Below are 19,046 nucleotides of genomic sequence, written 5' to 3' on the forward strand. Positions count from 1 at the left end.
TATTCTTCACCTGGTGAGGGAGATGTTGCGTCGTGGCACTTCCTTCAGGTCATTGACTGACGTGGTCTTGCCGGCGAAGCAGTAGTTTGGATTATAGTCGGTCATGATGGTAGAAGCCCGCAGTTTACCAAGCTTGCAGTCTGGACTCTGAAGCTCCAGCTGAATCGACTGCAGCTCTGTGTGTTTCCGCCTGTACACTAGAGACCAATTGAGATTTGGATCAATATCACAAGAACAGACTTTATCTCCACCTTCTATAGTTGACATTTAGTGCCTGGACATAAAGTGAAACTTTTAGAATTCTCGAAAGGACCTTTTTCCCCACCCCCACCCCTGCTCAGCATAATTCAGTGCTGAGACACATCTCTTTCAAAAACATAGGTATCACATTTCAGAATAGAACATTACTAAAAGGACAAACCAACTCATTTATGCAGATGCAGATAAAGCAGCTGAAAAGGAAGATGACACTGCCGTGACCTGGTGTTATGGACACATTAGTCCTAGTGAGAATGCTTAATGTGTTTTATTGCAACGTGGATGTGTTTAGAGGAGCAAGCGCCGGCCACTGTGGAAGAGTTGTCGGCCTCCAGCTAAGCTGCCATCCATCCTTAGCACATTTCATTGGTAGTCCTCACCCCCTGCCTTGCCTGTGAGCATAGGTGGGAGTCTAAGCTTTCCACTCCAGCTACGAGAGGGAGCGTGGGTGTGCATGTGGAGGAGATGATGGCTTGATGAGTGCATGTCTGGCATATAATAATAATGCTTTGAGAGCTGCTGGGCAATTGGATGTGTGCACTGGCTCTAAATCCTTCTTGTTCCGACAACAATATATTGAGCAGGAATGTTGCGGAACTTTGTGCATGTGGGTGGGGGAAAAAATGCGGCTCCAGTCGAGGCAGAAAGTATATACTACGGTCATGTATATTTAGTATCGACAAGTTCTAAGTCATTTAAATATATATAAAGTACTCTGTTATGTGTGCTGGGGAACCTATGGAACAAATAGAGTTCCAATTGTTCCAAAAAGCCCCCGACCAGTCATCAACTGCAGCTGATCATTTTTCACAGCCACAACAACATATTGTTATTTCAAATCAAAATGTCCATTAGAACTTTCTCCAAGTGCGACAGGAAATGAGAAAAATGGAGTGGCACACTGCGTACGTAAAAGCTCCCCGCGTTACTTCCCTTTCTGTTCCCGTGCACCTATTTGCTGCAGCTGCCCACACAATAAGTGAGCGATTGATTTCTCTCGCTGATTCGACGTGATCAATCGTCCAGAAAACGTGCAGACAAAGGCTGACCATTGCCAACGTGCGAGGACTCACTGAAAATACGACACAACTTACACGAGGAGCGATAGCCACTCGTCGGCTGGCTCGCGTTATCAAAGGCTGGCCGTTTGGATTGCTTGGGAATATATCGCATCTATATCCTTCCTAAACAAGACTTTTGTTAGAATTAGCGGCGTTACAATGAGCGATGAAAGACAACATTTTGTGATACTATGATGCGGTTGCTTTTGGCCCTCAACGCGCCAACACTTACTTATCATGACCCCCGACACAGCCAGCAGCAGGGCGGCGATGAGGGCCGAAGTCCCCACGGACAGACCGAGGGCCAAGTGGGAGAGGGACGGCTGGGGAGGCAGCAGGGACACCTCTGCAGAAAAGAGCCAGCCATCCAGTTGTTACCTTCCCAAGTGAAGCATTAACATTCCCTTCGCCGCTCTGATTCTCCACTTAATTAACGACGTGAAAGAGATGACACAACAAAGCCGGCCGGAGGGGATGCGCGGCATATCAAGTCCTTGTTGTCTCGACGGGATGCCGAAGAAGAAATGTGCCCACCGTATTGAGAGGGTGACCTTTTCCGACCGAGCGACATACAATGAGCTGCTGCTTGTCCTTTCAAAGAACAGATTTGCAAATCATCAGGACATGGAGAAACTTCAGTCTGTGACCATATTATTTGGATACGGCTCGCTATGATATGGATTGTAATGATGCATTGATTCATTTCAGATCAATATTCATGGACTCATTGTTCATCCGAGATAAAAAATCGTAATGGAAGAGGCAATTTTGAGCGGCCCACAGCCGTTTGCGAGACTTGGACCCGTGGGGAAAGTCATTTTTAGTGAAGCTTGACGTGGTTTCGAAAGACAGAGCGCGAAGAAAATATCCAAATACGTCACAAAGGACTCTCTTATCCGAAATCCTTCACACGGTAAGAGGTTTTATCGCACTGTAGCAGAGATAAATGACCGATCTTGGAAAATACAATACTATACTGCTATAGTATATACTACCGTATTTTCCGGCCTATAAGGCGCACTGGACTATAAGACGCACCTTCAATGAATGGCCCATTTTAAAACTTTATCCTTATATAAGGCGCACCGGACTATAAGGCGCACCATTAATGCATCATGTCAGATTTTTAATCCAAATCAAATCATTCTCCATTTTATTTTTTTTATTTCAACTTCAGACGGAACAAATTACTTTATAATCATAAAATAATGATCCATAGTCTTTTTGAGTCATGATTCATAGTCTTCAGCGGGCCACTTATGATTGATTTCATGACACAATGCTTCGGGCCAGTTTAAATTTAGGAATTTGGTCCATATATAAGGCGCACCGGACTATAAGGCGCACCGTTGGTTTTTGAGAACATTTTAGGTTTTTAGGTGCGCCTTATAGGGCGGAAAATACGGTATATATATATATAGTATACTGTATACTATATACATGTGGAGCAACAGTTGCTCATTAGCTCCAGTGTGATTATTCCCACGACGTACCTACGTGTCATTTTTAATGAATGATAAAGACATGAAAACACTGAGTGAGATAAAGATTGACTAACGTACCCAGCCGCTACGACATAATTACTTTTGCAGATTAATTCGTGTTCTATTCACAGAGTCACAGTTCATTAAAGGTACACTCCGATTCAATTCATGCCGACTTGAAACACGCAAGTATCCCACCTGTGGAGTTGATACAGGAAATGCCATCGGGTGCCAGGACGAGGTCATCATCACAATAGCAGACTAAGTCGCCCTTTATCTCGTGACATTCGCCACTCTCGCAGTGAGTGCAGTTCCGAACTGGAATGATGATCACCTCTCCGTCGCTCTCCGTTGCTAATAGAGAAATACAGAGAGAAGCAAAAGGTGGAGAAGGATTGTCTCGTGTATTCTCACAGTACACCAGAATACATTCCGCAGTCTAGTGCTACTCCACTCAGTGTTTGAGGCTAATTTGTATTGACACTCCGAGGGATGCTTGTGGAAAAAAACACACTCATCATATCTGGAGTTGGAGAGAAGGTGCTTCTAGTTTTGACCCTTTCATGTCACTACAGCATTCATATAAATGAATATACATGAATAAATAAACAAGTAAATAATCAGGTGTTCACCAAAAGATTCTGCCTACCAAGCATGTTATTTGGACCTTAAGAGAAAATGGATGTGTTATATTAATTCTATTGATGATAAGGCTTTTGAATGTTTTTAGATCACCTTTCAGAGGGTAAAGGTAGGGCTCTCCAGCAGGACCGAAGAGGGACGTGCCATCGTCACCATCGTGTTTGGGATTGTCATTTAATGAGGTGTTACCACCTGGAAAGAAAATGAACAAGCGATCAACTCGCTATTCTAATTAACATCATCCCCCATACTGCTCGTTCTCATTCGAGTTTCCACTAATCTAATCTTACCTGACCTTTGGCGAGAGAAAGTGTAACCTGCGTTGGTCACCAGACAATTGCAGTGCAGCTAGAGACAACTGATATTCAATTAACCGAAGATGGCGGTTTTTTCTTTTTTTTTCTTCTCTTTTTAATGAGAGGAATGAGCAGATGGAGAACATTCCTTTTAGCATGGAGATGACTTGCAAACACCACATAGAGATCTTGCAATGGAGATTCACACCCCCAGCCACTTGACTGTGAGGCAAACATGACCACAGAGGAGAGGTGGCTACCCTCAACATGGAGGGAGGAAAGAAGACAAGGAATAGAAAATAGGACAGCCCAGGACAGATAATGAGCCAGGCAGCGCAACACGCCAGGTGAAAATGACGCTGTAGTGCTTAAATGCCTGGAGGGACTTTAGAGTGCAACTGAGAGGACAATCCAGAGAGTTAATGACATCATAAGGGATGTTTGGTGAGAATGGTTCCACACCAAGCAGGCACATCTCTACATTAGTGAAATAATGCCGTCACACATGCACATTAGCCATCTGGCGCCTAGAGTTCCTGTACAGGCAAAATGAGGACAGGTGGAGTCAGTCTCATCCATCCGAGACGGAAGCGCAGACCAGGACGGCCACCTCGTGGGGGATCGTACGAGAGGACACCATCCGCACTTAGCCGGTCCCACTGAGGGAACCGGACCATCCATTCATCCATCTTCTTCCGCTTATCCGGGGTCGGGTCGCGGGGGCAGCAGCTTCAGGAGGGACTCCCAGACTTCCCTCTCCCCAGCCACTTCATCTAGTTCATCCCGGGGGATCCCAAGGCGTTCCCAGGCCAGCTGAGAGACATAGTCCCTCCAGCGCGTCCTGGGTCGTCCCCGGGGTCTCCTACCGGACCACCCGCCACAAAAAGAATACAGGGACCTCATGGCTGCCCTCCGCATGTTACGTGCTGAATTAAAAACGGTACGATCCAAGCTTTTGTTTGTTTATGTTTGCAGACAACCATGAATAGCCTTTTTTTGGGTGATTTTATGCTTAGTGAAGGTCATCTCTGGAGGGAGATAGTCACGTGTTAATGGTCTCTCTTGCTCCACCTAGAACATTCATTCAAACGACTCTGCCATAAAGCATGTGGACATTTTCACACTTCATATAAAGTAATCTAGACATTGGGCAAAAGTTTCTTTGACTGACCTCTGTATCCTCCACCGCCGCCTCCAGCCATACAGCCGCCTCCACCGCCGCCAAAGCCACCTCGTGTCTGCCAGAACTTTTGACAGGGCTGTCCTCCTTGTCCGCCAAGAACGAGAGGTCTGCCGCCCTGACTGACTGGCGCACTGGCATTCCATCCTCCACCCCCACCTGCCACAAGGTACAACATATCACACATGATATGACAAGAGAGTCTGTGCGTGAGGGTAATGAATAAAAACGCTTTGAAATAGCAGTCAATATCGGCATAAAACCTTTAAGCTTCTTCTACAAGACCAAAGAAAATGGCAGCAGAAGCCGACTAGAACAACTGAAATTGATTCATTGCAGCTATCCGTCTTGTTTCTCATACAATGTTCTCCTTACCGTGGACTTATGTCACAAAGTAAATAAAAGCAAGCAAGGCTGTAGATCCAGGGCAAGAGATGAACAGAGGCCATTACAGTATTGGAGCAGCGAGGTACACCAGTGCCTGTCGTCAAGTCACTTTGCATGCCAGTTATTTTCACTTCAAGTGTGCACGAACAAATGAATCCTCTGTGCTTCTGTGTTCTCTCTTCACTGGCGTGAGAGACTTCAAGTCAAGCATTTCATTTCGCATCAATGTCTCAGAATTTCCAATTGCATAGAGCATACCTGCAGCATTTGACTTTCCATTGCGACCCGGTTGGCTGAGGTCATAGTCCATCTGTTCTAGCTGGCTCCCCGATTGGCTGCTGTAGCCTCGGCCTCCTCCTCCACCGGCAATGATGAGAGGGATGGAAAGGCCGTTGCGCACCTGGGTAATGACAAGCATTTATTTGGTGATTCTTCATTGCTGTTGCCATGTCAAACCTGCCACCAAGATCTGTATGAGAATGATTCGGATGGTCCAATGGGTCAAATCTAACATCTAGCAATTTCTAAATGAGCCTCAAGTTTTGCCGAAGGCATCATTCATGACTTAATGTCTCACCTTGAATACGTATGAAGCCCCACCACCTCCGCCACCTCCACCCTTCACTTGAGTCCTGTTCAGCATAGGGCCAGTCTGTTCCAAGCAGATCTTATTCAACATGGCGTTGGACTGTGGGGAGAGGAGAGAACCAATGATAGAACTCACAAAGGATTGCTTCTATTTGCTGTTAGTTGCGTAAGCAAGGACTGGACTATCTTATCTTATGTTCTTTTTCTCTTCAAATAACTTCTACAAGGGATGGATTTCAAATGTTGACTTTAGATCAAGTTTTTCCCCAAAATAAAAACTACAAATTATAAAATGAAGTGGCTATACCAGGTGGATTTTTCTTTTTTTTTATGCTATAAAATAAATAAAAGATCATTTCAAAACCTGTTCCACCATCCACAACTCAATTGTATTGTTTTTTTCCAAGAAGAGAAGTCAAACAAAGAAATCATGTGTTGGCATAGATGCGGCTGCGTTGAGACTAAATCGATCCCATTCAAACTCATGTGAAAAGAGATTCAGCGGTACTTTGCTCCATCTCTTCGGTGACTTTGAAGAGGACAAGCGGTCCTTTTCAAGAGTAGCAACGGTTTTAAGTGCCCCCTTACTTGAGAGTAGGTCCGCTTTTGACTTCCTAAACACCCCCCCATTGCTACTTTTAACTTTTGAATTTGTCCGAGCTGAAAGCTCCCGGGAGCTGGGAAGGAGGAGAAGGCGGGGCGGGGTTTAGCACAGTTCCATTGACAGGAACCGGCTCGGATTGACAGGGTACAAAACAAATGGCATCAAAAGTTGCGGAAGAGCCTTCTTCAACTCTTTCTCCCTCTAAGCGACTTGTGACTGTTGAAAATAGAAGGCGAGAAAAGATAGGTGTGTGTTTGTCAAAAAGACAGTGAGAGAAAAGAAAAGGACACTCCTTGCTGCAGACAGCACTTTGGTGCTCTCTTGCTTGCAAGAAAGAAGAGACGTTGCAACGGTAGACGCAATGTCTCAACCAACAACCACACTGTGATGGATACGTATAATTGGCTTCCCTTGACACTTTGATTCACACTCATCAATATAAATTCTCTGCACAGGGTTGCAGGGTTAGATTGCTTGTAAGGTTACTCTAGAACAGGCAGCCAAGATATGGCTCTTTTGGTGACGTTATTAAAAAGAATACATTAGTACACTCAAAATATCGTGAATTAAAATACATGCATTTAATTTTTTATTTTTTAACTTGACTTTTCTTTTGGTTATTTATTAAGACTGACATACTAAATGTAAAGTGCTCCATGCTTAATAATCTCATTGGATAGCGACTTTAGAGGCCTCCAGAGAAATCATGAAGGATGTCCTGACATTCTCAAGGGAACATAGCGTGCGTGCGTGCGTGCGTGCGTCCGTGTGCGTGTCATGGCTGTGGATGTGGGCAAGACTTACTGCTCTTTGAAATGTAAATGAAATAAATATCCATTCATTTTCCACTCCGCTTGTAGTGATTAGAGTCAGGGGGAGAGATGCGTGAGCTGGAGCTTCTCTTCCAGCTGCCACGGCGAGGCCCATATACATACGCTCGACTGGTGGTCATTAGCCAATCTTAGAGAAATCAATTCAATAGCGTGTGCATACCGTTGTTCTTTGCGGTGAACATCTGCAAAAGAATGCAATTCCTTCATTCGAGTCAACTACGCAAGTAAGCTAGGCTGCCAAATCTGCATCCATTAATAAAGACTATGACAGTTTCTCTATAAAGTATGATGGAGAAGGCTCATTTCAGCAGACCTTGTTGTGGACAAATATTTATTCAATACTCGCGCTAATATCAGGCAGCAAACAGCATATAATTAGCATAGAATTGAGAATAATCGAGGTTAATGCAATCTCTCTCTGCAGCAAGGCAGGAAATGCTCATTGAAAGGGGCTGCTGTGCCACCCAAATGATTATTGGATTTAAAAGAAAACATCAAAATGCTTCTATTAGCGTTTTGAGAGGCTGATTTTGGCTCTTGATATGTGCACATGATGAGGATATTATGTCTCTCAAGAGCACTCGTAGTACATTCGTTTCAAGCAAACAAACACAGCAGCTTGATCGCTCACTGTTATTTGGCTAAAACGGCACGGTTTAAAAGTGATGCCTTCACTGCCATTGACGGGAAGAGACGTCCAACATCACTTTGTAGTGGGCTGCCACTGATGAGAATTGACGTCAAACCGGCTCAGTATGTGAATTGAAGTACTTGTACATGCTGCGATGCTGACTGTTAATTACATCCTTTCTAAAAGGAAGCAAAATGCTGTGTTTGTGCAAAAGCAACAACGTTACAAGGTTGGGCCAACCATTTGATCAAACGCTATTTTTATTTCAACAAACACTTAACAGCCTTATGTCAAATGTGACTTTCGAGCCAACTACGGAGCAATAAAATCAGCCATAAAATGACTTTTCTTGCCACCATCTGTCTCTTAGTGAGCGGTGGACTGAATGTCTGACAAATATGTATTCACTTGTTAATTCACACTTGAATAATGTCCCACAGACATTATTGAGACACTTTGATTCTGGCCTACATTTTGGAATGTTTACATGGGAAATGATGGATGGATTCATTGGTGACTGGAGGGATTTCTAATCTGAGCCTTGTGTAAGCATACAGCAGGGCTGCCAGCAAAGAGCTCCAGAGCATAGCGGATGACAACCACCTCTGACAAAACAACCAAAGTAAACTGAGGGGAATCAGCCAGGCAGGGCAGGGGAGGGGGATCATTGGGAGCTTGCTCGCTGCTTTAAATAGCCCTTTAGTGGCCAGTCTTCTCTGTTTAACAACACAATGTAGACTGCTATCCAGCTGTTATGTCCAGATGGGACATCTCTCAAAAGCACCTTCACAGCTATTAGATTAGGACTCCCTTTCCATTTGACGTACATACGTACAATAGTGCATTTCTAATCATTGTCACTTTTTGCTCCACTACACTTGGCTCTTCTACTCTCCTTTCATTTCATTTGTCGCAAATGCAATTCATGAACATTTCATACCATCGGAGATCCAAGTGACATCATTTGTGAAGAATAAATCCACGGGTGGAACTTACACTGGGACATGCGTCCTCTCCTTTTTGACCGACCAGGATGTGAAGCAGCTCTCCTTTCCTCAGCAAAAAGTCTCCAGCGATGTAAATGCCACGTGATCTACTCGTGGCCTTAACGCTTCGGCCGCCTGCTGCACCGTACGCTGTAATCCTAATAAACACACACACCATCCGTATCATTAACTCTGGATAAATTGTACAAGAGAAATCATTGACATGCCCGTAACTATTTACTGTACATGCAAACAACAACAAAGAATTAAAAAGGTAAATGAAATTGGGAAAAGTACAATTTAGCTTCAGGGCACGTAGGCAGCACGCGTTTACAGACACATAAAAGCAAATACATGGACTTTCACAGCAGAGGATGTCCATTTTAACTGTCCTAGTTTTACCAGCCAGAAAAAATTAATTAATTGGTTTTTGGGAGTGCTTCAATATTGCTCTTCCCTGGTGGTTTTGCTCGGTGGAGAGAGAACACTGGTGCTCGCTAGCTACCTCAGCTGTTTGCCTAATGACTTTTGGGAGATGCAGAGCGCACATTCATCTCTGTGGCCGTCTGTCAAGTTCATTTACTGGCATCAAGGCCTCCATTTTGAGGTATTTTTCTAAAAAAAAACAACAAACTCTGGGACATGTGTCATGATGGCTGACACGTAGCAGGGCAGGGCAGGGCTGAGTGGGAGGTGAGGTGAGAAGTCCAATTCAACATAAATGGCTCCATGTTTTCATAAAATGCCCACAAGGTAAAAACTGATGTCTGCCTGCAGTGATTGATGCTACTTATTGAATTTTAGAGTGGAGCGCAGTTTGAGGACAACGTGCCCAGGCTGACTGTTGATGTATTTTTGAAATTTCTCTTCTCTACTCCTCTGTTCTCTTGAGGAGCCTTGATGCCATGCTGATGCCATGCACACAGGAGAGGGAGGGAGAAGTGAGCGGGCGGGCGGGCAGAGTGTGCATTGTTATGATGTTCCAAACTGCATTTGCTCCCGAAAGATGCTTTTTGTGTGAGCTGCACAAGTATGCCAGTTTTGCATAGCGTGTGTATTTGTTAATTTAGAACATTTCACAAATGATCGCAAATCAGTCACTGCATCGCAATTCAAAGGAATAGCAAAAGAAAACGTGGTTCTTTCCAAAAATCCTCAAAGGTAAATCACTCTCCTTTGGGGAAAGTCTACATGCGCTGCCGTATTAATTAGAGTGCGGTCTTCCGAAAGCACCAAATGTTCTATTCGTATCCCAACTTCCCTCGTGATTTGCTTTTTCGGAAAGCTGCTTGATCATTGGTTGATTTAATGCTCCCCACATTTCCCTTTGTTAGTAAAAGTCAAGATCCACCCTGGGAAAAGGTCAAATGGAAACGAATACAGATATGCTTGACTTATTGCAACAACCTTTTTTCACATATAGAATAAGTGAACTAGTGCCCAAATATTGGGCGGTATGAGGCAATTCAACAGAGACTCATTATAATACATTTTGACCAGCACGACATCTTTGGCATTTGATAGTACAGCAAAAAGAGCAGAGAATTGCACAAATAACAATGACAATGGAGAATGCGGGTATTCTAGAAAGTGCTCATTTGTTCCTACCTGTATGTGCCGGTTTCAGGGACGTGCCACATTTGAACACCTTTGAAGGGCCCTCGTGTGCCCACCGTCACGTTGATTTTGCTGCTCCTATAAGAATTGAAGCACTGGGAGGGAGTGGGACCTTCTGGACCGCCAGCAGCACAGGTGGTAAAAATCCATTTTTTGGCTGAACGTCAAAGAGAGAGAGAGAGAGAGAGAGCGAGCAAAACAATACGTTTAGACAAACATACGTACATGCATGAATATTTATGTCATATGAACAATGGCAGCAGGTGTCCCAACTAATTATGCTCAACTGAAGGACTTCATGCTGCAGAGCCACAGTCTCTACTACCAGAGTTGCAAATGGCCCAAAGTCAAAAGTGATGCCACGCAGACGTCTTGCGCAGTGTGACTGCTATATATAAAGGTTGTGAACAAAAAAAAACAATCCCTAAATCTTTTGGATTGTACCGCACAATGTGGCCTGAGCGGCAGGTTACGCACTGCCGGCAGAAAGAAAATCACGTTTTGAAACTCCGTTAGGTCGATGAAATTCAAATACACATATTGGAGAAATCATAAATAAAAAATAGAAAAAAAATAATAATCATTCACACATCTTTGTAAATCATACACAAGCATCTTTTGGGAGTTGCTGACAGCTTTGAAACCACATCAAGTATCATTTCAATGTCGATTTGTAGTTCCTAGGTGCTAAACTCTCGAGTGACTTGAAGATGAACTTTGCGCATCATTTATTTGTCATATACAAACGGCATCATTGGCTATCAGATTCCCATTGTGCAACAAGTAATCCTTTCTAAAGAAGACATAAATGGCAGCGAAGGTCATGCTTGTCTGTCTGCACCTTAATAAAGCCCACTTTGCCTGACTATGGAGGCCAATTGTCACAGGATGCAACCAGATGGATCAAAGCTGGCACAGTAGGGATGGATCTGCATAAAAAAAAAAAATCAAGCACGCGCCTCAAATAATAACAACAAAAGCTGCATTTGCATGACACTGTTCATTTTTGTTCCTCCACAACAGCAAAGCCAAAGTAACGAGAAGTGGCAAACTGTTAAATCTGTACTCAATGAAGCATTTCAGCTCGGCAACTAATAAGCAGAGAGATAACGGCAAAACCTGTCTCGGCGTGAAGCGGGAGGGGAGCACCATCTGCTTGAAGAGCCAATTGAATTGTTTCAAGCCAAAGTTGATCTATTTGATTTGCAGCCTATTTTCATCTCATCCACGCTGCTTGGGTTTGTTGTCGGAACCTTGATATGAAAATGTGCGGGTTCAAAGAAGAGCACCCTGACTGTCTTTCTTTTTTGCAGATGATCACTTTTGGAAATGTCATATTTCAGATCAAATGCTTATCTCTGTCCCACGCACGCTCGCTCGTGTGCACATCCACGTGCGGAACGAGAGCTCAGATTGAGGTTAGTTCGCTGCAGAGTGAACCACCCACCCACCACAAGCTCCAATGACTTTTTCATTAAGAAGAAAAAGATGAGTCGCTTTCTAACGCGTCTTTTGCCAGGATAGTGGAGCGTGGATGCAGATAAGAGGAAAGCGTGTGCAGGTGAAGTCGAGGTGAATAAAAAAAAAACTGCCAAAAGGAGAGCAGAGTGGGATCAGAAGCACCTGACAAAAAGACATGGCGCCTTGGTTAAGGGGTAAAAACCTGAACTCACAAAGTGTCAATAAATAAAACCTCTTGAAATGGAAAAGAAAATGATACATACAGCATCTGCTGGTGGGAAAAAATGAAGACGAAACGTTTTGTTGGGGTTAATCACAAAGCGTGTCAAGGGGGGACAAGGGCTTTGCTGGAGTGACAGGCTGGCAGAATTCAAATCCCCATCAGGCCCAGAGCATGGCAAAGCGTCAGGCCCACAAGGGGAAACGGCAGACACCCGGCCAATATTAATAGCTCACATGACAAATATTTTGCTCCAGATTTAAGCAAGGGTCATTGAAGTGGACAGACATGATTTGCTTTCACGGGCCACATAAAATGATCTGGCGGGCCGGAGCTGGCCCCCGGGCCTTGACTTTGACACCGCTGATCTACAGCATAATATGGACAAGGGCAAGAGCAAGAAGTAGGTTTTCTTTTTCCAATGTTACCCATCCTCCCAGATCCAGCTCATACAAAGCGTCACCATAACAAATAAGCAGGTCAAACACCAATGTAGCATTTTCCTCCCTGACCTGCCAATGAATGAAACAAGTCAGCAGCAGCTTGTGTTGAAGACTGACAAGCCACTGGGCAAGAAGCAGCCCAAATTAGCATTTTCCCATTTGGCTCTTGCTCTGACCATCTACGCCTGTTCAGCAGATTGAATACTACACGGCGAATTGGCCGCATGCAGAGACAGATCGTTCACTGGCAGTGGCATCAATCCCTCGTTTCATCCAACATATTTTCTACTAATCTCATAAAGTCACTAGTAGGGAATATTTGCTTTCCATTTCCTGATTGCTCCCATTTGCAATTTGCCGTGTATTTCATTGAACATGTGGAGTTAGGTGGGCTTGGTGTATGAAATCATTCATGAATTCAAGCAGATCATGTGGAAAAACACAGCCCATGGTCAAAGGTCATATGACATGAATCCTTCTTGTGAAGTGAGCCTTTAGATCATTCAAAAGCTCCTGAATGAAAGTGTACAAAAGCGATTTCTTCTTTGTTTGCACGTCGGTTGCATGATTGCATTAGCTACGTACATTGAGCAGTTTGAATCATGCCGGAATGTGCAAACTAGACCGCCCAATCCAGATTGCGCCCAGTCGGTAGATCAGCTCCCTCAATTATTGCTGCTTCCATTTGGACCATACAAACCTGGAGTGAATAATACCTTTAAAGTCAAAGTGAAATTAGCGGGGCTTACGCGATACGTCAAAAAGCTTGGAAATCGAAGTCTCAGTACACAACCAAATCAACTGTCTGGGCTTGAAAAAAGCTTGAACGCTATAAAAGCTTTCAGGGACAGGAAATATGATGCAGACTACTGTGATTTGAGTCCCATGCAAGGGTTCCCGGGACCATCATTATCTGCTGGACGTGAAAAGAACTGCTCAACCCACTCACATTTTCTCCACATTTATTTCAGTGCAGGATGCTTATTGTAAAATGATTTCAGAGAAACATGTTTACTACCTGAGGCTGTAAAAAAAAAAAGATTTCTTTCCCATCCAGTTAACCGGAAGAAGAGTAACAGCTCACTTTTTTTTTCTTTGAGCGAGTCCAGTGCTTGAAAGCTTTCTGGCTAAGGAAATGTGTTTTGGAAAAGGTTTGATAAGACTAACAAAAATATATGACTTTGGATATGGAACTCGACTTGTTGTTGCCTTACTGAAGGAAGGAAGGAAGGAAGGAAGGAAGGAAGGAAGGAAGGAAGGAAGGAAGGAAGGAAGGAAGGAAGGAAGGAAGGAAGGAAGGAAGGAAGGAAGGATGGAAGGAAGGAAGGAAGGAAGGAAGGAAGGAAGGAAGGAAGAGAGCGTGAGCCAGAAAATGTCATGTCTGTGTAACCGTCTCCATTGACATTCTCCGGAGACAAATTGAAGAATCTTACACTCCGTAACTGCCCGTCCTGCTCCATTTATCGCCAAAGGAGATCTCGACAGGACTCCTGCTGTTGCGCGCTGGATGCCAACCGGTGGGGGGCGCGCTTACTTTATTAGAGTCTGTGTGTCATGTCAAATGCAATGCATTTAGAGTTGTTGACAATCAGTGCATGCATGCGTGCAAACGTGAGTGGGTGTGCAAGCACAGACCAAGGAAGACAGACAGAGAAACACTCTGGCATGAATAGCTTCAAGCCACGTGAAATAGCCATCTCTCCTCCAAATGCACACTTACAGTAATCTCTGGTAGGTGAGTTCATCAGAGGAATCCCCACGGATGGGGTTGTGGCAGTGATGGGCGGTCCCACGGGCAAGCCGGTTGCGCTACTGCTGGCCACGGGTGGAAACTCTCCATTTGCTGAAATGAAATGTCACATTTTATCACCAAAATATGCCATTTCTAATTCCATGTGCAGCCGCCTTGTTACGGATGTGCAAGGAAGCAGAGTGACTAGCAGCGGTTCAATCTGTGGAATCGGCAGTAAGGCTTTTCATTTGGCTATAAAGAAGAGAGGAAATGCATACATCCAATTTCCTTTGCCTCTATCTCTCCAAACAGCGAAGGGGTAAGCACATTCAGTCTGGCTCTTTTGTAGCAATCCATCAGGCCTCCAGCCCCGACCCACCCACCCACCGCATTTCCAGGACTGAGATCATATGCTCGCTGCTACCTTGATCTCATCCTGCTTAAATTTTCTCCCGGGGTGAAGTCTTCTTGGCAAAAGGCCGCCTGATTGCCTATTACCGCACAAGATAGAGGAACTTCTTCCCCCCAAAAGATGTTAAAGTAGGGGTGACTAATTTTACCTGCGGTGCTTGGAAGGCGGCCTGGAAAATTGTCACCTGTCCCCATTCTGTACGCCTGCCTCAGTGGGGAGAAAAGATGACTTTTCAGAAAGGCAGAATAACTCTGTGCTGACGTCAATGTATCAGTGCATTGAAGTTGACATACTTCCATCAGCTTGTGTGAAAGGGAGGACACATGGTATGCATAATATAGTACGCAAAAATGTGCAAAGGTTAGGATTCAAAGTTGCGCCGCCACCTGTGCACTGACCACTGAGCTAGATGTCGGGGCATTGCCCTCTTTGAAGGCTCTGACAAGTGAGGAAAAAACCTAGATCTCAACAATGTGCATGTTCTACAGATAAACAGATGTACTGTGAACTATCAATTAACAATAATAAAGTGCATCTTGGAGTCTGTCAAATCATACTTTCTACGCAACAAAGTTTGTTTGCACTCAAGTCAATTGAAGACAATTAACATTGATGGCATATGGATATTGTAATAGTTATAGAGAGGCATATTATCCAATACTTGGTGACAGAGTTCCCCCAGTTGACGCTTTGCAAATGGCATTTCCTTCAAAGTGACACAATGCTTCTGTCAAGGAGAAGCAGTGAAGAGCAATGTGCTCACAGAAGATATGAAAAGTATGTCACCTGCTCTGAACGCCAAGTGTGGGTCAAGTTTCCATAAAAAGGGATGATTAAAAGTACATTTGGTTGTCTTGGAAGCGCTCCATTTCCTTGAAATGTCATTTTGCCCCAGATGAAACTAACACTGCTGTTGAGTATGGGAGGTTTTTAATATATGTACATACGTACGTATATAATGGGAAAGACAAACATCTTTTCAAACTCCTAAGAATAGCTTCTTTTTTTTTATCAGTGATTTAATCTTACAAACCGTGCGACAAGTGGCCAGGCAAATGTGTGAGATGCAAAAACACGTAAGCAATTTCGTCGCTGCTGCTGCTGCTGCTGCTTGTCATTTCTAAAAGCACACAGTGAGGTTGCGTGTGTGACATATGCTACGATATTGACGTTTCATCCAAAAGAGCGTAAGGCGTTTTGACAATCTGACTTCCACAACAACTAACGATTGAAAAACATTTTTTACAGCGCAAACAACTGCAGTTAAACACAATCTATCTGAAGCTGTGTTTTTATATCTCAATAAGGATTTAAAAGCTCAAAATCTTTTTTTTTTTTTTCACCAGCATGCTTCAGTCAGTAAATCAATAGCTCATTCCCAAGCCTGTAATCGTCAAATGAGTAAGAGCATGTAAACCTCTGCCGCTTGAGCGCTGTGCGCAGATTTGATGGATACAGCATATGAGTGGACAAATACATTTGACAGGTTGAAGGAGTGGAAGCACTTTACACACCATCTGGCTGTCCCACTGGAAGTTCAAGGCTTCTATGCGTTGTTTTAAAACAAGTTCAGCGTGATTTTTTTTGTGCCTGTGTGTGAGAATCTAGAGCAAAGTTGCTGCAAAGACATTATCATTCAGGCAATGTGTGCAAGACAGCACTGGAATGTTGCCGCAGCAACTAGCGAGCAGGTCGATGGAGTAACGTGAACCGAGAGGCCGGCGGAACAACCGACTGAAGGGTGACTATTCATTAGGTGGGTGCGCCGAGTTACCTGAATGCCTCTAGAAGTGTTAGCCTCAAGCAATAATGGGAAATAACGGTGATGAAATTGTTGAGTCACTGCAGCCAAAATAGAGTTTTCATCAAATGCTATAAAAATGGGAGTACATCTCCATAAGTTGAAATGGTGATAATAATGATACAATCTATCATTTCAACTGGGTGTGATGAAAGAAAAGTAGGTATTTTCAATCGCCCTCATAACGTTTGTAAGACGTTGACTGTCTCTTCAGCATCGACTGGTTGGTTGGTTGGTTGGTCTGATGGGGAATCAGATATGACGGATGGATGACAGAGATAGTACCTGCCTGCTCCGGCTCAAGAGCTTGGAAAGTGTTCAAAGCATAGCTCGATGTTCCTGCAGTGCTGCCAAAGCAGTGCAGCCAATCCACAGGCCATAACCCAGAAACGGGAGAGCAAATACCCATCTCCTAGAAAATGTCATCCCTCTCTTTAAATAAAGGGCCGGCCGCTGAGCCACTGGGCTCGCTTTTGATCAATATTTACAGCTTTTGACAAACACAGTCATCGTTTTCTACCGATTAAAACATCATAAAAAGTGTTTGATGTTAAAATGGATGTGTATTGAAAGTTGCTGACAATATCTTTCGACTTTGTTGATCATTCAAAAGCCATCACTTTTCTACCTGATTTAAATCATGAAAAATGTTTAATATTAAAATGGAAGTTCTTTGAAGTATATTGAAAGTTGGTGACAATATCATTCGACTTTATCATTTGAAAGCCATCAGAGGCGTTACAATTATTCACACTCAATACTCATGTGGAAGCACAGAAATGAGAGTTTAAGAAGACTTCCGTCGAAAAAAAAGTACCCCCCAAAGTAATCATATCTATGAAAAAGATAAAATATGAAAAATCCCACTCACAAGCCAGGAAGCAGTTCATGCTGAAAGAGATGTTGTCAAGTGAAAGAATGGACCCAGGACCGGGTCCGGGTCCATCTTCTGATCCGAAAAGAAGCCAGAACCTGCGGGAGAACAGAAGGCATCAAACAATGTTAAAACGTCGGTCGGTCGGTTGTATTCTGCAGCACTCAGGGATCTGCTTAAGCTCTACAAAAGGTCACCTCGCAAAAACTAGAAGGTTCATCTGCTGGTTACCAACATGACATTATAATTTAGAACACAAACACCGCCGACTACATAACCCAGGAATAAAAAATTAATCACTCTCGGTGGAACAGGATTATCTGAGCTCCAATGGCAAAGAAAGCTCCAGTCGGGCAAGAAAAGATAAAGTGCTTTATGTGGGTTTCTTCCTTCCTTTCTTCTGTCTCTTTAGCTTTAACTGATCTCCTCGTTGAGGGGGAATCGGGGACATTGCTAATTATGTGGCAGGGAGATGAAACCTTGACTATTGATTTCAACAATATATCACAGACGGGCAAAATAAAAGGGATTTTGTACACAAGGCACATCTGTTGTGAGGATTTGCTAAGGGATTTGTTCATTTCACGTCATTGCGAGAAAAGAAAATGCAATCCAAATGCTTGAAACCTATTTTGAGAGAGAGAGAGAGAGAAAACGAGCTTATTGGTGCAGAGGTCGATTGCCATGTGGGAAATATTTATAGTCGTGTGACGACCAGTGACTGTTACATTTAAAGCTGCCTTGAGAAAACTCTGTCAGCGAGTGCCACTGGCGAGTGTCGTACCAGTCAGCCAGTCCGTAAAGTGGAACTGTGATGAATTTCCAGCCTCTCTGAGATGTAGCTTCGCTGGCTGAGTGCCACAGTTGGCGCCGGTCCTTGGGGCCAGTGCTGTTCTCTGCTATCCACAAAGACAGCGTCGCCTTCTGCATAGCACTAGAACACATCCAGAACCGCACCTGTGGAAAATAGCACTGTATTTTTGGCCGGCTATTTTTGAATCAAGAAAAATACCACTCACTGTATTGCGTAGAGTCATGAAGTAAGAAAGACAATTTGAAAAAGTTTTAAAATCGTGTATAATGGGACCACCTGAAAGTCAAAGCAACATCTGCGCCTTCAAGTGAGTCTGGCCCAACTTGGCTGGTTAGTTTGTGTGTTAGTGTCTAGACGGGAGTTTTGTTGTGCAGAAACGTCTCTCCCCCTCTCTTTTTGTTTCTTAGTGTTTTGTTCTTCTGATTCATGTTCTGTATTCATCAAACATTTCACATGAGTGATCCAGATTCTCAATGTGAACAATTTCCCACCTACGACTCAAACCAATCCTGCAAAAGGAGGAACCTTCTTTCAGTCACTTGTACCTGCAATAGATGCCTTCTCCCCAGACCTCGTTGACCATAGGTAGGAATATAGATTGCTTTTTGCCTCAGCTTTCACTTCATTACAACAATCCGATAAAGTGACCTCATCTTCCGGTGCCGCGACAATCTGTCTGTCACTCTCGTCGCACACGTTTCCTTTTCCTCGAAACGAGCCCT

The 19,046-nt window shown here is 43.8% G+C and overlaps 1 protein-coding gene across 1 annotated transcript in view; it reads right to left on the bottom strand.

The window, feature by feature from the left end:
* Positions 1-19,046, bottom strand: part of alk (ALK receptor tyrosine kinase) — a 137,084-nt gene that overhangs the window by 10,967 nt on the left and 107,071 nt on the right. The window contains exons 9-20 of the mRNA XM_061302036.1: positions 18,295-18,467; positions 17,508-17,608; positions 14,412-14,534; positions 10,559-10,724; positions 8,961-9,108; positions 5,886-5,996; positions 5,567-5,708; positions 4,913-5,080; positions 3,539-3,637; positions 3,002-3,157; positions 1,552-1,665; positions 11-197 (exon numbers count right to left, since the gene is read on the bottom strand). Of these exons, the coding sequence (XP_061158020.1) occupies positions 11-197; positions 1,552-1,665; positions 3,002-3,157; positions 3,539-3,637; positions 4,913-5,080; positions 5,567-5,708; positions 5,886-5,996; positions 8,961-9,108; positions 10,559-10,724; positions 14,412-14,534; positions 17,508-17,608; positions 18,295-18,467 (1,688 nt within the window). The remainder of the gene's footprint in view (positions 1-10; positions 198-1,551; positions 1,666-3,001; positions 3,158-3,538; positions 3,638-4,912; positions 5,081-5,566; positions 5,709-5,885; positions 5,997-8,960; positions 9,109-10,558; positions 10,725-14,411; positions 14,535-17,507; positions 17,609-18,294; positions 18,468-19,046) is intronic.

Source organism: Syngnathus typhle, linkage group LG16, assembly GCF_033458585.1.
Source record: "Syngnathus typhle isolate RoL2023-S1 ecotype Sweden linkage group LG16, RoL_Styp_1.0, whole genome shotgun sequence".
NCBI lineage: Eukaryota > Metazoa > Chordata > Actinopteri > Syngnathiformes > Syngnathidae > Syngnathus > Syngnathus typhle.